Here is a 13,503-nt window from a genome sequence, read left to right on the forward strand (position 1 = left end):
AGGCACTAAACATATCAGATTGTGCAAGAAGTAGAATCCAGACATTATTCAAGTCATATCAAAGTAGCGTTTTGTAGTTACGAAGAATTAAAAAAATTTATTTTGCACCGCCATATAGAAACCAGATACTATTGGCGCAAAGCTCAGTTATTAAGGTTTCTCCTTTATTCAAAGTGGCCAGCGAGAGAAGCAGTGACCTGTGGGAGGCAAACAATAAAAAAGGGGTGAAACTCTAAGAATGAGCTAACAGAGGTTTATTAAACCTTTACACTACACTATAGCAGAGTCAAAATAAGTAGAAGTGAGCTTACAAAGTATTGTTGCTCCGCAGGGCTCAGTTCACGATAAGTCTTCTCCAAGTTAAGCCAGTCGAAATACTGAGTAGATTCACTAAAGGGGTTGACACGGGCAGAGGCAGAGGCTGCAATTGACATCTCCAGCTTCAGATGCTTGGCAACTGCTTCTTCATTAGAGATCTACTCAGGAGGGCCATCTTCATCATCTGTAGCAACAGAGAAATTCAAAGTCAGATGCAATCATATATCATAACTGATACAAAAGCTCCCAGATGTCTTACCTGCAGAAGCTGGAGCAATGGGCACAATGACTCCAACATCTTTTGCTGCTTCACCTAGCATAAAAACGCAAACAAACAAATCAGAATTCAAGTTCCAAACCTGCTTGATCTATATCAGAATCAGACTCAACTTCTTCAACTTGAGAGCCCGAGATTTAGCCTTTAGCTCAGCATTCTTAGCTCTCTGCTCTTGTACAATAGAGAGTTTATCCTCCATTGTGAGCTCATCACACCTAACACAAAAGGAAAACAGGCTTCAACATGCACACAAAAGGAAACAATCTCTATTTCAAAAGAGACTCACCATCACAATCAACAAGCTTTCTCTGTCAATATTAAACAGCAAATCAAATATCATCAACCATAGGAATCGATTTCTCTGTCACAGAGATGACAGATGAATAGAACAAACTCAATCGATTTGAAACCTACCCCAAATCCAAGGATCTAATCAACACACACAAAATCGGATGTTGCATGTATGCACACCACAAACATTTAGAAGCAAGAGGATGTTTACAATCAATAATGTTGCATGTATGCACACCACAAACATTTAGGAATAATCTAGCTGTCTATCTTGTAGTCTAGCAGGATATTAACACTCAATAAAAAAAAGAGGATGTTTACAATCAAGCTACTATCATCTTTAGCTAAGTAAACATGTGATTGATTTCTTCAAACATCTACAAATAAAGAAGACAACGCAGAAAGAGACATTGAAAAAGAGTTCTTATAGCCCTGTGAAACTTTTGAAGACCAATCGTTTGAGCACAAGATAGTCAATATGAAATCCAAGAATTCCAATCAAATGAACAAAAAATTGTTAAGTAACTAAAATGGCAGCATGCGAAGCGAAAAGTGTAGAGTTATGCTGATGATCAACCACACTGTGACAGATAGGATTACCAGTTTCTTGCCATTTAGGAACAGCTTCTGATTATACAATATAGGAATGTCAACCAGCTGCTAGCCAACAGTTTATGCATCGTACCATAACTTTTGCATTAAAACCTGGAACAACACAATTCAGGAAGAAAGAAACATATGTGAGATTAGATGGCGAACGAATGCATATCTGTTTCGAGGCTTTGCCGACATGAGTTTCTATGGAGAATGGGTAGGATTTAGGATGATGGTTTTCAGAAACCCAAAAACGAAGATGAAGAGACAGAAGTAGCTGCATAACCATAACCGGCAATAGCTGAGTAATGAACATGACTAGTTCAGACGCTTAGGTTTGTCAATGGTGTGTTTTAAGGACAAACCCAAAAGCTAAATTTGTGGCACTGCGTTCGGTATTATTTTAAATTCATCGAACTGGCTATGAATTATATAGTATGTTAGTGCAAAGATGACACAACAATAGGTAATCCAGAAGATAAATCAAGAGACAAATACACAAGCAAACACCAATGCTTTTATTAGAATCTCCTTTAAACAATCTTTACAAGACTTGCTTATTCAGCTTTTACACGTCTAGTGTTAACACCCTAACACACGCTACTGAAAGATTCCTAAGCTACCCGCTTATGCCTCTTCTCCGTCAAGTACTTCAGTCACTGCTTCAGCACGACCCAAGAACACCTCCAAGAGCTTCTCTCTCTCTATAAGATCAGCCTCCGTGTCTCTGTCTCTCTACAGACGACCCCATAACTATCTTATATTATTCTCCACGTTTCTGAAACCTTAGTCTCCAAGGCAACATGTATGGACATCTTCCATAACAATAAGTGTAAATTTTCTTTTCTTGGAATGCACTTATTCCTCTTTCTTTAAGTCATAAACTTGCTTCTCAAGTTTATTCATCTTTCCTTATCTCCAAGATACTCCCTTGCTCTCCAAGTCTACATGACTCCAGCTCAGCATCTTGACTCCACGTGGTCTTCACCACTCACTACGACGTCTGCTTCAGCAACTACGTCAGCGACTACTTTAGGGCAGACATCTTACATCTTCATAGTAATCTGCACCAGGCTGGTTCTTATTATACCGTTTATAACTTGGCTACAAAAGAAGAGATAATCATATGATGTGGTTTTGAAAGAGTGCCGTATCTATAAGTGGGTATAACATTGATTTAATGGCCTTAGAAAGTAGAAGTCTACCAACATTTGAGAATTGTAATCCTAGCTTCTTTGCAACTAGTAAATTACTGGTTTTAATACAGCATATATATTATTTTCAAAAGACTAAAATCCCTAGACTCTCTCAGGCACGGGGCTCGAGGCACAAACGAGATCCATGCCCCTCGGCGCCGGCAACGGCGTTTCTCGCCGGCGCTGGGCCTTATCGACGACGCTGCTCTTCTCCTTCACTATAGTGTTCTTGATTTCCTGCTCTGTTTTTCGTTTATTCACTCATGTCACTTGGATGTTTGGAGGAAGGCGATCCCGACAAATGTTACGACGGAGAAGAGGACTCTTCGTTACGCTTCTTTCGGTGGTCCTTTCCTTCCGACAGGTCCTTCTCTTAGCGATGAGTCGAGAGGGTTCTCTCACCGCCGCTAAGCTCTGGTCTTCGGGTTCAAACCCCGTCGTACCTCTCTCTGTTTGCCGTCAAGTCCAAGCTGCGATTTCAACCTCCTCGTCTCCGGGGAGGCTTGAGTCCCACAAACCACTGCGGGTTGCTCCTCTTCATCAGACTGACGGCAGATCTCGAAGCATCACCAGTTCAGTTCCGAGTTACTTCGGTATCATTTCACTTCCTTCATACCGAAAAGTGATGCTCTCCTCCCCTCCGTTAATCATCGACGGTGCTTCATGTCCTCTTCGTCGGAGCTTTGCCGGCGATGCGTCAACACCAAGCCTTTAAACGCTATACGGAGCCACGATTTCAACCGACGAGATCAACCTCCTCGTCTCCGGGGAGGCTTGAGTCCCACAAACCACTGCGGATTGCTCCTCTTCATCAGACTGACGGCAGATCTCGAAGCATCACCAGTTCAGTTCCGAGTTACTTCGGTATCATTTCACTTCCTTCATACCGAAAAGTGATGCTCTCCTCCCCTCCGTTAATCATCGACGGTGCTTCATGTCCTCTTCGTCGGAGCTTTGCCGGCGACTTCGTATCCTTCGTACCCCGTGCCAGAATGACAGCGTCTCCTGAGGTAACAACTGATTATGTTTGGGCCTGGCCCATATGCGTTTTTGAACCTGTCAGTCCAAGATATTGGAAAAGTCCCAGATATGTAGAAGAACGAGTTATCTAACGATTAAGATTAGCTAGTGGTGGGGTCAGTTGGAGTTCCTGTGATTTCAACAGGATCTATGTTTCTCGTATTACACGATCATATTTATCCTTTGGGAAAATTTTACCGGTGGGTTCACCGGGATTGGTTATCCTTCGTTCCTCCTCCTCGGTTTCGTTGTCGTTGCTGAGTGTTTGCTTCAGTTCCCTCATCGGTTTGTCATCTTGCGTAGCGATCTCCACGGGATCTGAAGATGCAACCGACTACTTCGGTAGTTCTCGTAGATGAGGTCTGGACCTCAACGTCACATTATGTGACTATTCTCCAGCTGTCCGACTTTGTCGTGAAGGCTCACTCGACGCATTCAAGCTTCGTCTCGAATTCGCTGTCATCTTCGATTGAAGACTTATCTTTCTTAGACTATTTATGTGTTGTATGTTATGCTTATGACCAAAGAGGATGTATAATCTCCTCTTGTTATTGTAGTGAAAAAGTTTGATTATGAATGAAAGTAAGTTTGTGTTCAAAAAAAAAAAAATACAGCATATATATCAAGCAATTAACTCTTGTATAACATAATCCTTTTAACAAGAGAAACTATTAACTTGATACGTTAAAATGACATATTTAGCCGATCTTGTGCCATAATAATGAGAAAAATAATTTTAGAGCAGTAGAGAAGTGGCCAACTTGTTAGGTACTCATATTAGCCAAATCGGCTTTAGTTTGGTTCTTGTTAGTCTTTGATTTTGTTTGGAAGCGAACATATGAACGAATTTTAGAGACAATAAGATTTGTTAACAATCTAAAGGAAGAATAAAGAAAACTGTATGATTGAGACAAAAGTCTGTAGACTCGATACATACCATCCATATGTATTTTATTTTGACCTTATTATTGGTAGTACAAAACTGAACAGCTAGATTATTCTCTTTATTTTCAAACTGTCTCAATCATTTAAATTGATACATATGGATGTTATGTAATGAGTTTATAGAAATGGATCTTATGTGGAATATGCGTCGCCTGTCATAATCGTGGGCTGAATGACAAAGTTTGTAGGTTAGTTACTACTCTATTCTGCCAACTATTTTCAGTAGGATAAACGTTTTTATCAATTATAATTTTCAACTGTCGAAATATTCAAACTTATTAAACTTGAAAATTGGCATGACAGAACCATGTCTTCAGTCAATCAATAATAATGCATTATTCATTGTTGTTTTCGGTCGATAATGCAGCATTGATTTTAAAATGATTAAAAATACCAAAAGACTCAAGTTTAGTATTTTTAAAAATTATTTGTTTTTGCGGTCAACTTCTTCATAGTATCAGAAATTCACTACAAGATTAGTATATTTTCGTATTAATAAAACTATTAATAATAATGTAGAATTTGGAAATGTTTTTTACATTTTGACCCCTTAAAAAGAACTTATTCACAGTATCAAACGTACGTAAGTGCGTGCGTCTAGAGAAGTCATATAAATTAAAAAAATTAAAAAAATACTTAAAGACATATATACAGTATAACTTCTTTAAATTAATACTCTATAAATTAATATATACTAAAAATCTTTATAAAATAATATAATTTTATAGTCACAAATTGATTTTTTGGTTCAATTAGTATATTGATAAATTAATATCTCTATAAATTAATAAAAAAATTATAGTTTTTGTGTAATCCCAAAATTATTAATTTATAGAAGTTTCACTGAATAGTACATATGTGTATGTGTGTTCTTTTCAGAATACATATTTTGTATGATGTTCCATAAATAAAACATTTATAGTGACGCCTCACGATTGGTTATAGTCAATGGAGTTATTCATTTCATATTCTATTTAACCACTTCGTACCCTAACATCTTACAAATTTCTATTGATCTATGAAAAGCTACCTTTTAATATCATAACCTTAAAATCAACTAGCAATCTTAAACATAGTTCTTAAACATTTTGACCGCAGAACAATTTTCATCAAAATCTTATTGGGTATTGATTAGAGTATCTAATCCGGAGGTTGAATGGAGTAAAGGGCTTTGGCTCAAGTTTGCTACTCCATAATTTTCTTTTATCGCTTAAACATTTTGACGCAGTACAATTTTTCGTCAAATCTTATTCAACTTCCAGGTATTATTACAAGCCATCACTTTCGTACCAATAAATAAATGATATCCTGGTACATGATTCTAAGGTTGCAACTGGATGTGCGGTATAAGTCAGGAAAATGAATGCAAAGACAATGAAAAAAAAACAAACATATCTAAAAATTTATGATTGCTTTGGCAATAAAAATGGGTAAAATAAAACTTAATGTGTAGTTTCCTTCAATATTTTCTTCCTCGTTTGTTTTTATGCAATGTTGGATAATGGATATGTCATACGTCACAATCTGCTACTGAAGTATATATTTCAACAATCGGAAAAAAGAAGAAGTATATCCCTTATTATATATACCGAAACAAAAATAATATTAAAACATAAATTTAAAGGGAAAAAAGAGAGAGAAAGAAAGAGAGTTGAACTGCTTGTCTGTCTCTCTGCCTATAGTCCCTACCGTCCACGACTAATGGGTCACTTATGTCCGTTCCCTCGGTTTCATTCCGTTCCAACAGTCGATGCATAAATTTTTCAAATCATTTTCATGTACTTTGGCATCACTCACACGATGGCTAACATGGCTTTGATACTACTTATAACGCTCCGACCGTCCACGACCAATGGACCGCCCAACCCTGCTCACTCGGTATGTGGCCCCATCTTGTCCAACGGTCGGTGCACAAATTTTCCAAAGCTCAAATTCATTGTTTACTGGCCTGCAATCACCACATTACATTTCCCCGTACTTTGGTCTCACTCACACGATAGCTAACCTGACTCCGATGTCACTTATAACGTTCTGACCGTCCACAGCAAATGGACCACCCACACCCACTCACTCCACCCGTGGGCCTTATCCCGTTCCAACGGTCGGTGCATAAATTTTTCAAAGCTCGGAATCATTGTTTACTGATCTTGTAATCATCACATGACCTTTCTCCGTAGTTTGGTCTCACTCACACGGTATCACGGATCACTTTACGATAGGTCACTCATCCTTCCACTACTCCAGTTCAATCACACTTAACTCTAGAGTTCTAAATGGATGTGTAACGAAAAAAAGTAAGTCAACTTTGGTAACATAGATAGCAAAATCAATCATCTTAGCCTTTTCGTGTATCATAACTCGGGATGTTACACTGCCATTCATCTTCAGTTTTGTCAGCGTCGTCATAACCTCTAAAGTGATGTTCGTTTGCTCATCTAAGTGATCTATCTGGGTGAAGATGCAAATTGATGTTTGTTTTGTGCATTAAAATGTTACATCCATATGGATCACCCAACTGCATTTGTGTAAACTCACATCAAATTCTCATTCAATTGAGGGTGATTCTTCACCGAGCATTTGGATGAGGGTGAGTCCTCACCAAAAAATAAATTTCTTGTCAAAATCACAAACACATTTTTCTATCAAAACCGGATAAAATACACTTTTATGTCAAAACAGAAAAAACACAATTTCCCGCTAAAATCGTAAAAAGAAATTTTCCCGCGAAAACACTTTTTTCCGCCAAAACGATAAAAAAATCATTTTTTGCCAAAACCGTAAAACAAGCTTTTCCAGAAAAATCGTAATAAGGAAGTTTCCCACCAAAACAGGAAAATACAATTTTCTTCCAAAACCAGAAAAACGTAATTTCTCGCCAAAACCGTAAAACGCACATTTTCCTCAAAAACATAATTTTGCGTCAAAATCGAAAACCAATTTTTTCCTTCAAAGCCGAGAAAACGCAATTTCCTATCAAAACGAGAAAACCACAATTTCTCGCAAAAACTGGAAAAATGCAATTTCCCGCCATAATCGTAAAAATGCATTTCCCGTCAAACCCGTAAAAATGTACCTTTTTGCCAAAAGCTCAAAGACACATTTTTTTGCCAAAACCGGAAAAACATTATTTCCCGTCAAAACCGGAATGCACACTTTCCCGTCAAATATGGAAAAATGTAATTTCCCGCTAAAACGAGAAGAAAAACACAATTTCCCGCTAAAACCAGAAAAACACAATTTCTCGCTAAAACCAGAAAATCACAATTTCCCGCTAAAACCAGAAAAACACAATTTCCCGCTAAAACCAGAAAAACACAATTTCTCGCCAAAACCGGAAAAACGCACCTTCCTTCCAAAGTCGGAAAAACATAATTTTCCACCAAAACCGTAAAAATGCATTTTCCCGATAAAACCATAAAAACGTATTTTTCCGCCAAAACGAGAAAAAAAAACAAATTTCCTAACAAAATTGGAAAATACAATTTCTCGCCAAAACTGAAAAACACAATTTCCCGTCAAATCGAGAAAGACGTAATTTCTTGCAAAAACCAGAAAAATGCAATCTTTCGCCAAAACAAGAAAACACACAATTTTCCGCCAAAACCGGAAAATGCAAATATTTGTTAAGGCTGTAGAAATGCACTTTCCCGCCAAAACCAGAAAATCTTAATTTTCGGCCAAATCCGGAAAAACGTAATTTTCCGTCAAAACTGAAAAACGTAATTTTCCGTCAAAATCGTAAAACTCGTAATTTTCCGCCAAAAACATATTTTTTCATCAACTTATTGAGACTCATACTGACTCCGTGAACCAAACCGGAAAATATTGATCCATGTGAACGACGAAAAACGGTTGCTTTCTAACACTGTATGCTAGGCTATCCGCCAAAAACATAAAACCCTGATTTTCTGTTAAAACCATAAAAATGCACTTTTCTCTCTAAATTGTAAAATTTAAATTTTCCGGCAAAAAATGTAAAACCACAATATAATTAAACATAAGATTATAATATTTAATTCAAAACAAAGGTATATAAGTTATTTATTTATTAAATTCATCTAAATAGAAATAGATATGCGTAAACAAACATAAGTTCATTTGGATGGTTTCTATCTTGATAGAGAAACGAGCATAGTGAAACTACATCAGATGGATCATTTGTATAAATCATCTTAGATGAATCATTTGAAAGGAGTTGGACAGATGTATCTCTCTTCGTTTTTTAACTGTCTGTTGTTAAATATCTGAACAAATTAAATAAAGAAGCAAAAAAAAAAAACAGATTTCTTTTGAACCGTGTTCTCTTCGCGTAATCTTCATAGTTTTTTTTAAAGATTCTCTTTTGGATCAGCTTATTATTTGACTGGCTGATTCTATTTTTATTTTCTAAATAATGATAAAAGGGAGGGTCCCTTTCTTCACAAAATATGAGGCTCTTTTGGTGTAGCCTTTATCCAAAGAACCAAAGTTGATAAGACATCACTTATTCCTCTGGAATAACTCAAACCCCTTCTCCTTACTCAGAAAAGTCACCAAAAGGTTTCAAGTGGTCTCATCTCAGGCGAAACTGCTCCAAATGGTCATCGATTTCTAGGTGCAAGAAAACTCGAGTTCTGTTGTTACAAAAAGATGGCAGAGAGGGTAGAAGGATCTGTAGCAGAAGGAGAAAACACGATCGAAGAAAGACACGTAGGAGCTATGTGGGAGCTAGAGCAGAAACTTGATCAGCCCATGGATGAAGAAGCTAACAAGCTCAAGAACATGTACAGAGAAAAGGTTCTCACTTTCTCTATACAAGAGTTTGATTCTAATGGTTACTCTGTTTCAGTGGCTACTCTGTTTTAGTGTTTGATAAAGTGAGAAAGTTTAATTTTTTTTGTATCAGGGTTTGTCGATGTTGATGCTACTAAGACTATCATTTCAAAGCTTAGGGATAGTGTACGGAGATTTAGGGACTTCTCCGTTGTATGTGTTCTACAATACATTCCCTGATGGAATCAGTGATAGTGAAGATGTAATTGGAGCTCTTTCTTTGATCATTTACTCTCTCTTACTTATACCTCTCATCAAGTACGTCATCATCGTTTGCAAAGCTAATGACAACGGCCAAGGTAAAGCTAAGCTTGATCAATGTTGCTTTTAACCAAACCGGTTTAGTTTATAACTCAATCTTTAATGTGTAGGTGGGACTTTAGCTATATACTCGTTGCTTTGTAGACATGCTAAAGTGAAGCTAATACCGAATCAGCAACGCAGCGATGAGGATCTCACAACTTATAGTCGAACGTTGCTCCCTGAAGGGTCTTTTGCTGCTAAAACAAAGAAGTGGTTAGAGAGTAAAGAATCAAGAAAGAGAGCTCTTCTGTTCATTGTTCTTCTTGGAACTTGTATGATGATTGGTGACGGTATCTTAACCCCAGCTATCTCAGGTAACTAACTATCTAGCTTCTTCCCTTTTCTATTTTTTTTTTTTTAAATTTATCCAACTCCTCCTTAGTCTGTCTTTTTCGAGTTCACTAAAAACTCTTTAGCTTACAGAACCTTCTTTGAACAGTTCTTTCAGCTACTGGTGGGATCAAAGTCATCAGTCCAAAGATGAGCAGCGGTAACGTTTTACCTAATCCCGGTTCGGTTTAGTTTTTTTCTCACTTAGCTATGTTCCTTTTGTTTTTCTTCCAGATGTTGTTGTGCTTGTTTCTATCATCATCTTAATAGTACTGTTCAGTATGCAACATTATGGCACAGACAAAGTGGGATGGCTCTTTGCTCCCATAGTCTTTATCTGGTTCCTCTTCATTGGAGCCACTGGAATGTACAACATCTGCAAACACGACACAAGCGTTTTGAAAGCGTTTTCGCCTACATATATCTACTTATACTTTAAAAAACGAGGACTAGACGGTTGGATCTCGCTAGGTGGCATTCTTCTCAGCATAACAGGCACTGAAGCACTATACGCAGACATTGCTTACTTCCCCTTACTAGCGATTCAGCTCGCGTTTACGTTCTTTGTCTTCCCTTGTCTTCTTCTTACGTACTGTGGACAAGCTGCTTATCTTGTGAACAACAAAGATCATTACAAAGACGCCTTCTATGCATCTATGCCTGGTTGGTCTTCTCTTCTTGAAGTCATACATGCATGGTTTTTTTTTTTTTTGAATACCACAAGGTTGGGACCTCTGACACAATGCTCTATTACAAAACACTCACAACTCTTTTATGGTTTGAAAATTATACAGATAGTGTGTACTGGCCTATGTTTGTAGTCGCCACAGGAGCTGCCATCGTTGGGAGCCAAGCTACAATCTCAGGGACTTATTCAATAATCAAGCAGGCAGTGTCTCATGGATGTTTTCCACGTGTTAAGATTGTTCATACTTCCAAGAAGTTCCTTGGTCAGATCTATTGTCCTGAAATTAACTGGATACTTATGGTCGGATGCATCGCCGTCACTGCTAGTTTCAAGAACCAGAGCCAAATAGGAAATGCATACGGTAAGATGTAGAGGTCTCAGATAATGTTATTTGGCTTTGCATCTGAATGTTTTTTTTGTATATCTTAGGAACTGCTGTTGTGCTCGTGATGCTTGCTACCACGTTACTAATGATCCTGATCATGCTCCTCGTGTGGAGGTGTCATTGGATCCTTGTCCTAACATTCGCTGTCCTCACACTAGTGCCAGAGTTGTCTTACTTCTCGGCTGTGATATGGAAAATAAATCAAGGAGGATGGGTTCCACTCATCATAGCAGCCATCTCTCTTCTTGTTATGTCGGTTTGGCATTACGCAACAGTCAAGAAGTATGAGTTTGAAGTGCACAGTAAAGTCTCCATGAGTTGGATACTTGGTCTTGGTCCTAGTCTTGGTCTTGTTCGTGTCCCTGGGATCGGGCTGGTCTACACGGAGTTAGCTAGTGGTGTCCCTCACATCTTCTCTCATTTCATCACTAACTTGCCTGCGATTCACTCAGTTGTTGTCTTTGTTTGCGTCAAGTACCTTCCGGTTTACACTGTCCCTGAAGAAGAGAGGTTTCTTGTCAAGAGGATAGGACCACAGACATTCAGAATGTTCCGTTGTATAGCCAGGTAATGTCATAGCTTTTTCTATGTTCTTTTGTAGCATTATTGTTGGAAACTTGCAAGTGTATCCAAAGAGTTTAAAAATCTCTTTCAAACAGGTATGGTTACAAAGATCTACATAGGAAAGATGATGATTTTGAAAACAAGCTGTTGAACAACCTCTTCTCATTCATCCGAATCGAAACTATGATGGAGCCAGGTTCAAACTCAAGCACATACAGCAGTGCGTATTCACTCAACCATACACAAGAGTCTAGAGATGAATTGATCCATAACAACAACCACCACCACAACAGCAACAACAACAACATTGATGAGTTCTCATCTATGGTGGACTACACGGTATCTACATTAGATACGATAGTTCCTGCTGATAATAGGATGAGTTTCAGTCAGAACAACACGGTGGAAGATGAGGAGGATGAGTTGCAGTATCTAAAGACTTGTAAAGAGTCAGGGATTGTTCACATCATGGGAAACACTGTGGTAAAAGCAAGAAATGGATCATGGCTTCCGAAAAAAATAGCGATTGATTATGTTTATGCGTTTCTTGCAAAGATTTGTAGGGAGAATAGTGTTATCTTGCATGTTCCTCATGAAACCCTTTTGAACGTTGGTCAAGTCTTCTATGTTTAGGGTTTTTGTTGTGTGCATGTAAAACAAGTACAGATAAAGGGGGGAATAAAGAAAAAAAGATACCACTAGACGATAGAAAATGTTATGACGTTGGTTCTTACACAATCCCAAGAACCAATATTAAACATCTGATCATACTTGGTTTGATATTCCATTAATGAGGCCGTCCATGATCTTGATCCTATCACTTCAATTTAAGATGCCTTCAACTAAACTTTAAGTTGGTCTTGTCTTTACTCTTCAACTACAGTGTTTTTGGAGCCTCTTGACATAGAGCTCGACTTGGCAGATATATTATGTTATGTGGCAGAATATGCTCAACGTTAGACTGACATGACTAATTGCCTCAATACGGTTTTTCTATTTTGCTTGAGCACTTAAACCGGTAATGGTTGACAGATTTAATGCGTACAGCTACTAAACAGGTGTAGCACATTATTCAAAACAATTTGGTAGCACATTCTAGTTGTCGTGGTTGATGGCACGTCACTCTCACTCGGTTATAAAGAAAATATGTTGAACGCTGAAGTTAAGGACTGTTTGTTTGTTGTTATAAATCATGGATGTCCATAACCAGTCTGGTCCATGACCAGTCTAATACCTAGAGAGAGAGAGGCGGCCGCAAGAGAGAGAGAGGCGGTTTAGACTTAGAGAGAAAGGGAAACCCTAGTTTCCATTTTCCTTGTATCTGTACATTTTTCATATTTATGTCTTTCCTTTTATCTCTTTGTAATTTTCATATATAAGGGCACCATATGTTATGATTAATGATAAGAACTTACAGATTCTAATCCTTAAGTTTACAACATGTTATCAGCACGATAGCTTCTAGCCCTAAGCCCCACGAAATATTTTTCAACTCAACCGAAAATCATCAAACCCTAAATGAAAAGGAATCTGCTTTGGAACTTCAAAGAGGCCGTTCTCCCAAACCGTGAGGACCCAGAAAACGATCAAGATATCAAATCGAAGCCCTTGCCGAGACGAATCAGTCAGTGCAAACCGCTTGTCGATCTGACCACCGACGCGCCCTCACGCACATATACAGTGCGCGCCGATTTGCTTTGTAAACCAAATCCGATTCCAACAAGGATTTTCTAACCGAACTCAACTCATGTGCAAGATAAGTTTATCATACCTTAGTTGA

General features: G+C 38.0%; 1 protein-coding gene and 1 long non-coding RNA gene across 4 annotated transcripts; one reads left to right on the top strand and one right to left on the bottom strand.

The window, feature by feature from the left end:
* Position 1: 1 nt before the first annotated feature.
* LOC106320334 lies at positions 2 to 1,894 on the bottom strand. Of its 3 annotated transcripts, XR_001265772.1 has the most exons (6): positions 1,010 to 1,471; positions 882 to 903; positions 709 to 810; positions 578 to 631; positions 312 to 502; positions 15 to 197 (listed from the first exon to the last, which is right to left on the bottom strand). It is a non-coding gene; the product is annotated as an uncharacterized LOC106320334 (long non-coding RNA). The 3 variants fall into 3 exon arrangements; XR_001265770.1 differs by lacking the exons at positions 882 to 903; positions 1,010 to 1,471 and adding an exon at positions 1,487 to 1,894 and having other exon boundaries at positions 2 to 197; XR_001265771.1 differs by having other exon boundaries at positions 882 to 1,470.
* A 7,183-nt stretch (positions 1,895 to 9,077) lies between these two features.
* LOC106320337 (potassium transporter 9) lies at positions 9,078 to 12,432 on the top strand. Its single transcript, XM_013758689.1, has 8 exons — positions 9,078 to 9,417; positions 9,527 to 9,752; positions 9,825 to 10,070; positions 10,196 to 10,246; positions 10,321 to 10,749; positions 10,881 to 11,135; positions 11,204 to 11,726; positions 11,819 to 12,432. Exons 1-8 carry the CDS (start codon positions 9,271 to 9,273, stop codon positions 12,354 to 12,356), a joined length of 2,415 nt encoding a protein of 804 aa, XP_013614143.1. The 5' UTR covers positions 9,078 to 9,270; the 3' UTR covers positions 12,357 to 12,432.
* The last annotated feature ends 1,071 nt before the right edge of the window (positions 12,433 to 13,503 follow it).

This window comes from Brassica oleracea, unplaced genomic scaffold, assembly GCF_000695525.1.
Source record: "Brassica oleracea var. oleracea cultivar TO1000 unplaced genomic scaffold, BOL UnpScaffold00887, whole genome shotgun sequence".
Taxonomy (NCBI): Eukaryota; Viridiplantae; Streptophyta; class Magnoliopsida; order Brassicales; family Brassicaceae; genus Brassica; species Brassica oleracea.

Excerpts from the sequence above, each read along its gene's own strand:
- LOC106320337 (XM_013758689.1), top strand. The coding sequence starts at position 9,271 with ATGGCAGAGAGGGTAGAAGGATCTGTAGCAGAAGGAGAAAACACGATC. Across the intron at positions 9,753-9,824 it reads AGCTAATGACAACGGCCAAG|GTGGGACTTTAGCTATATAC; the intron begins GTAAAGCTAAGC and ends TTTAATGTGTAG. Across the intron at positions 11,136-11,203 it reads CCAAATAGGAAATGCATACG|GAACTGCTGTTGTGCTCGTG; the intron begins GTAAGATGTAGA and ends TGTATATCTTAG.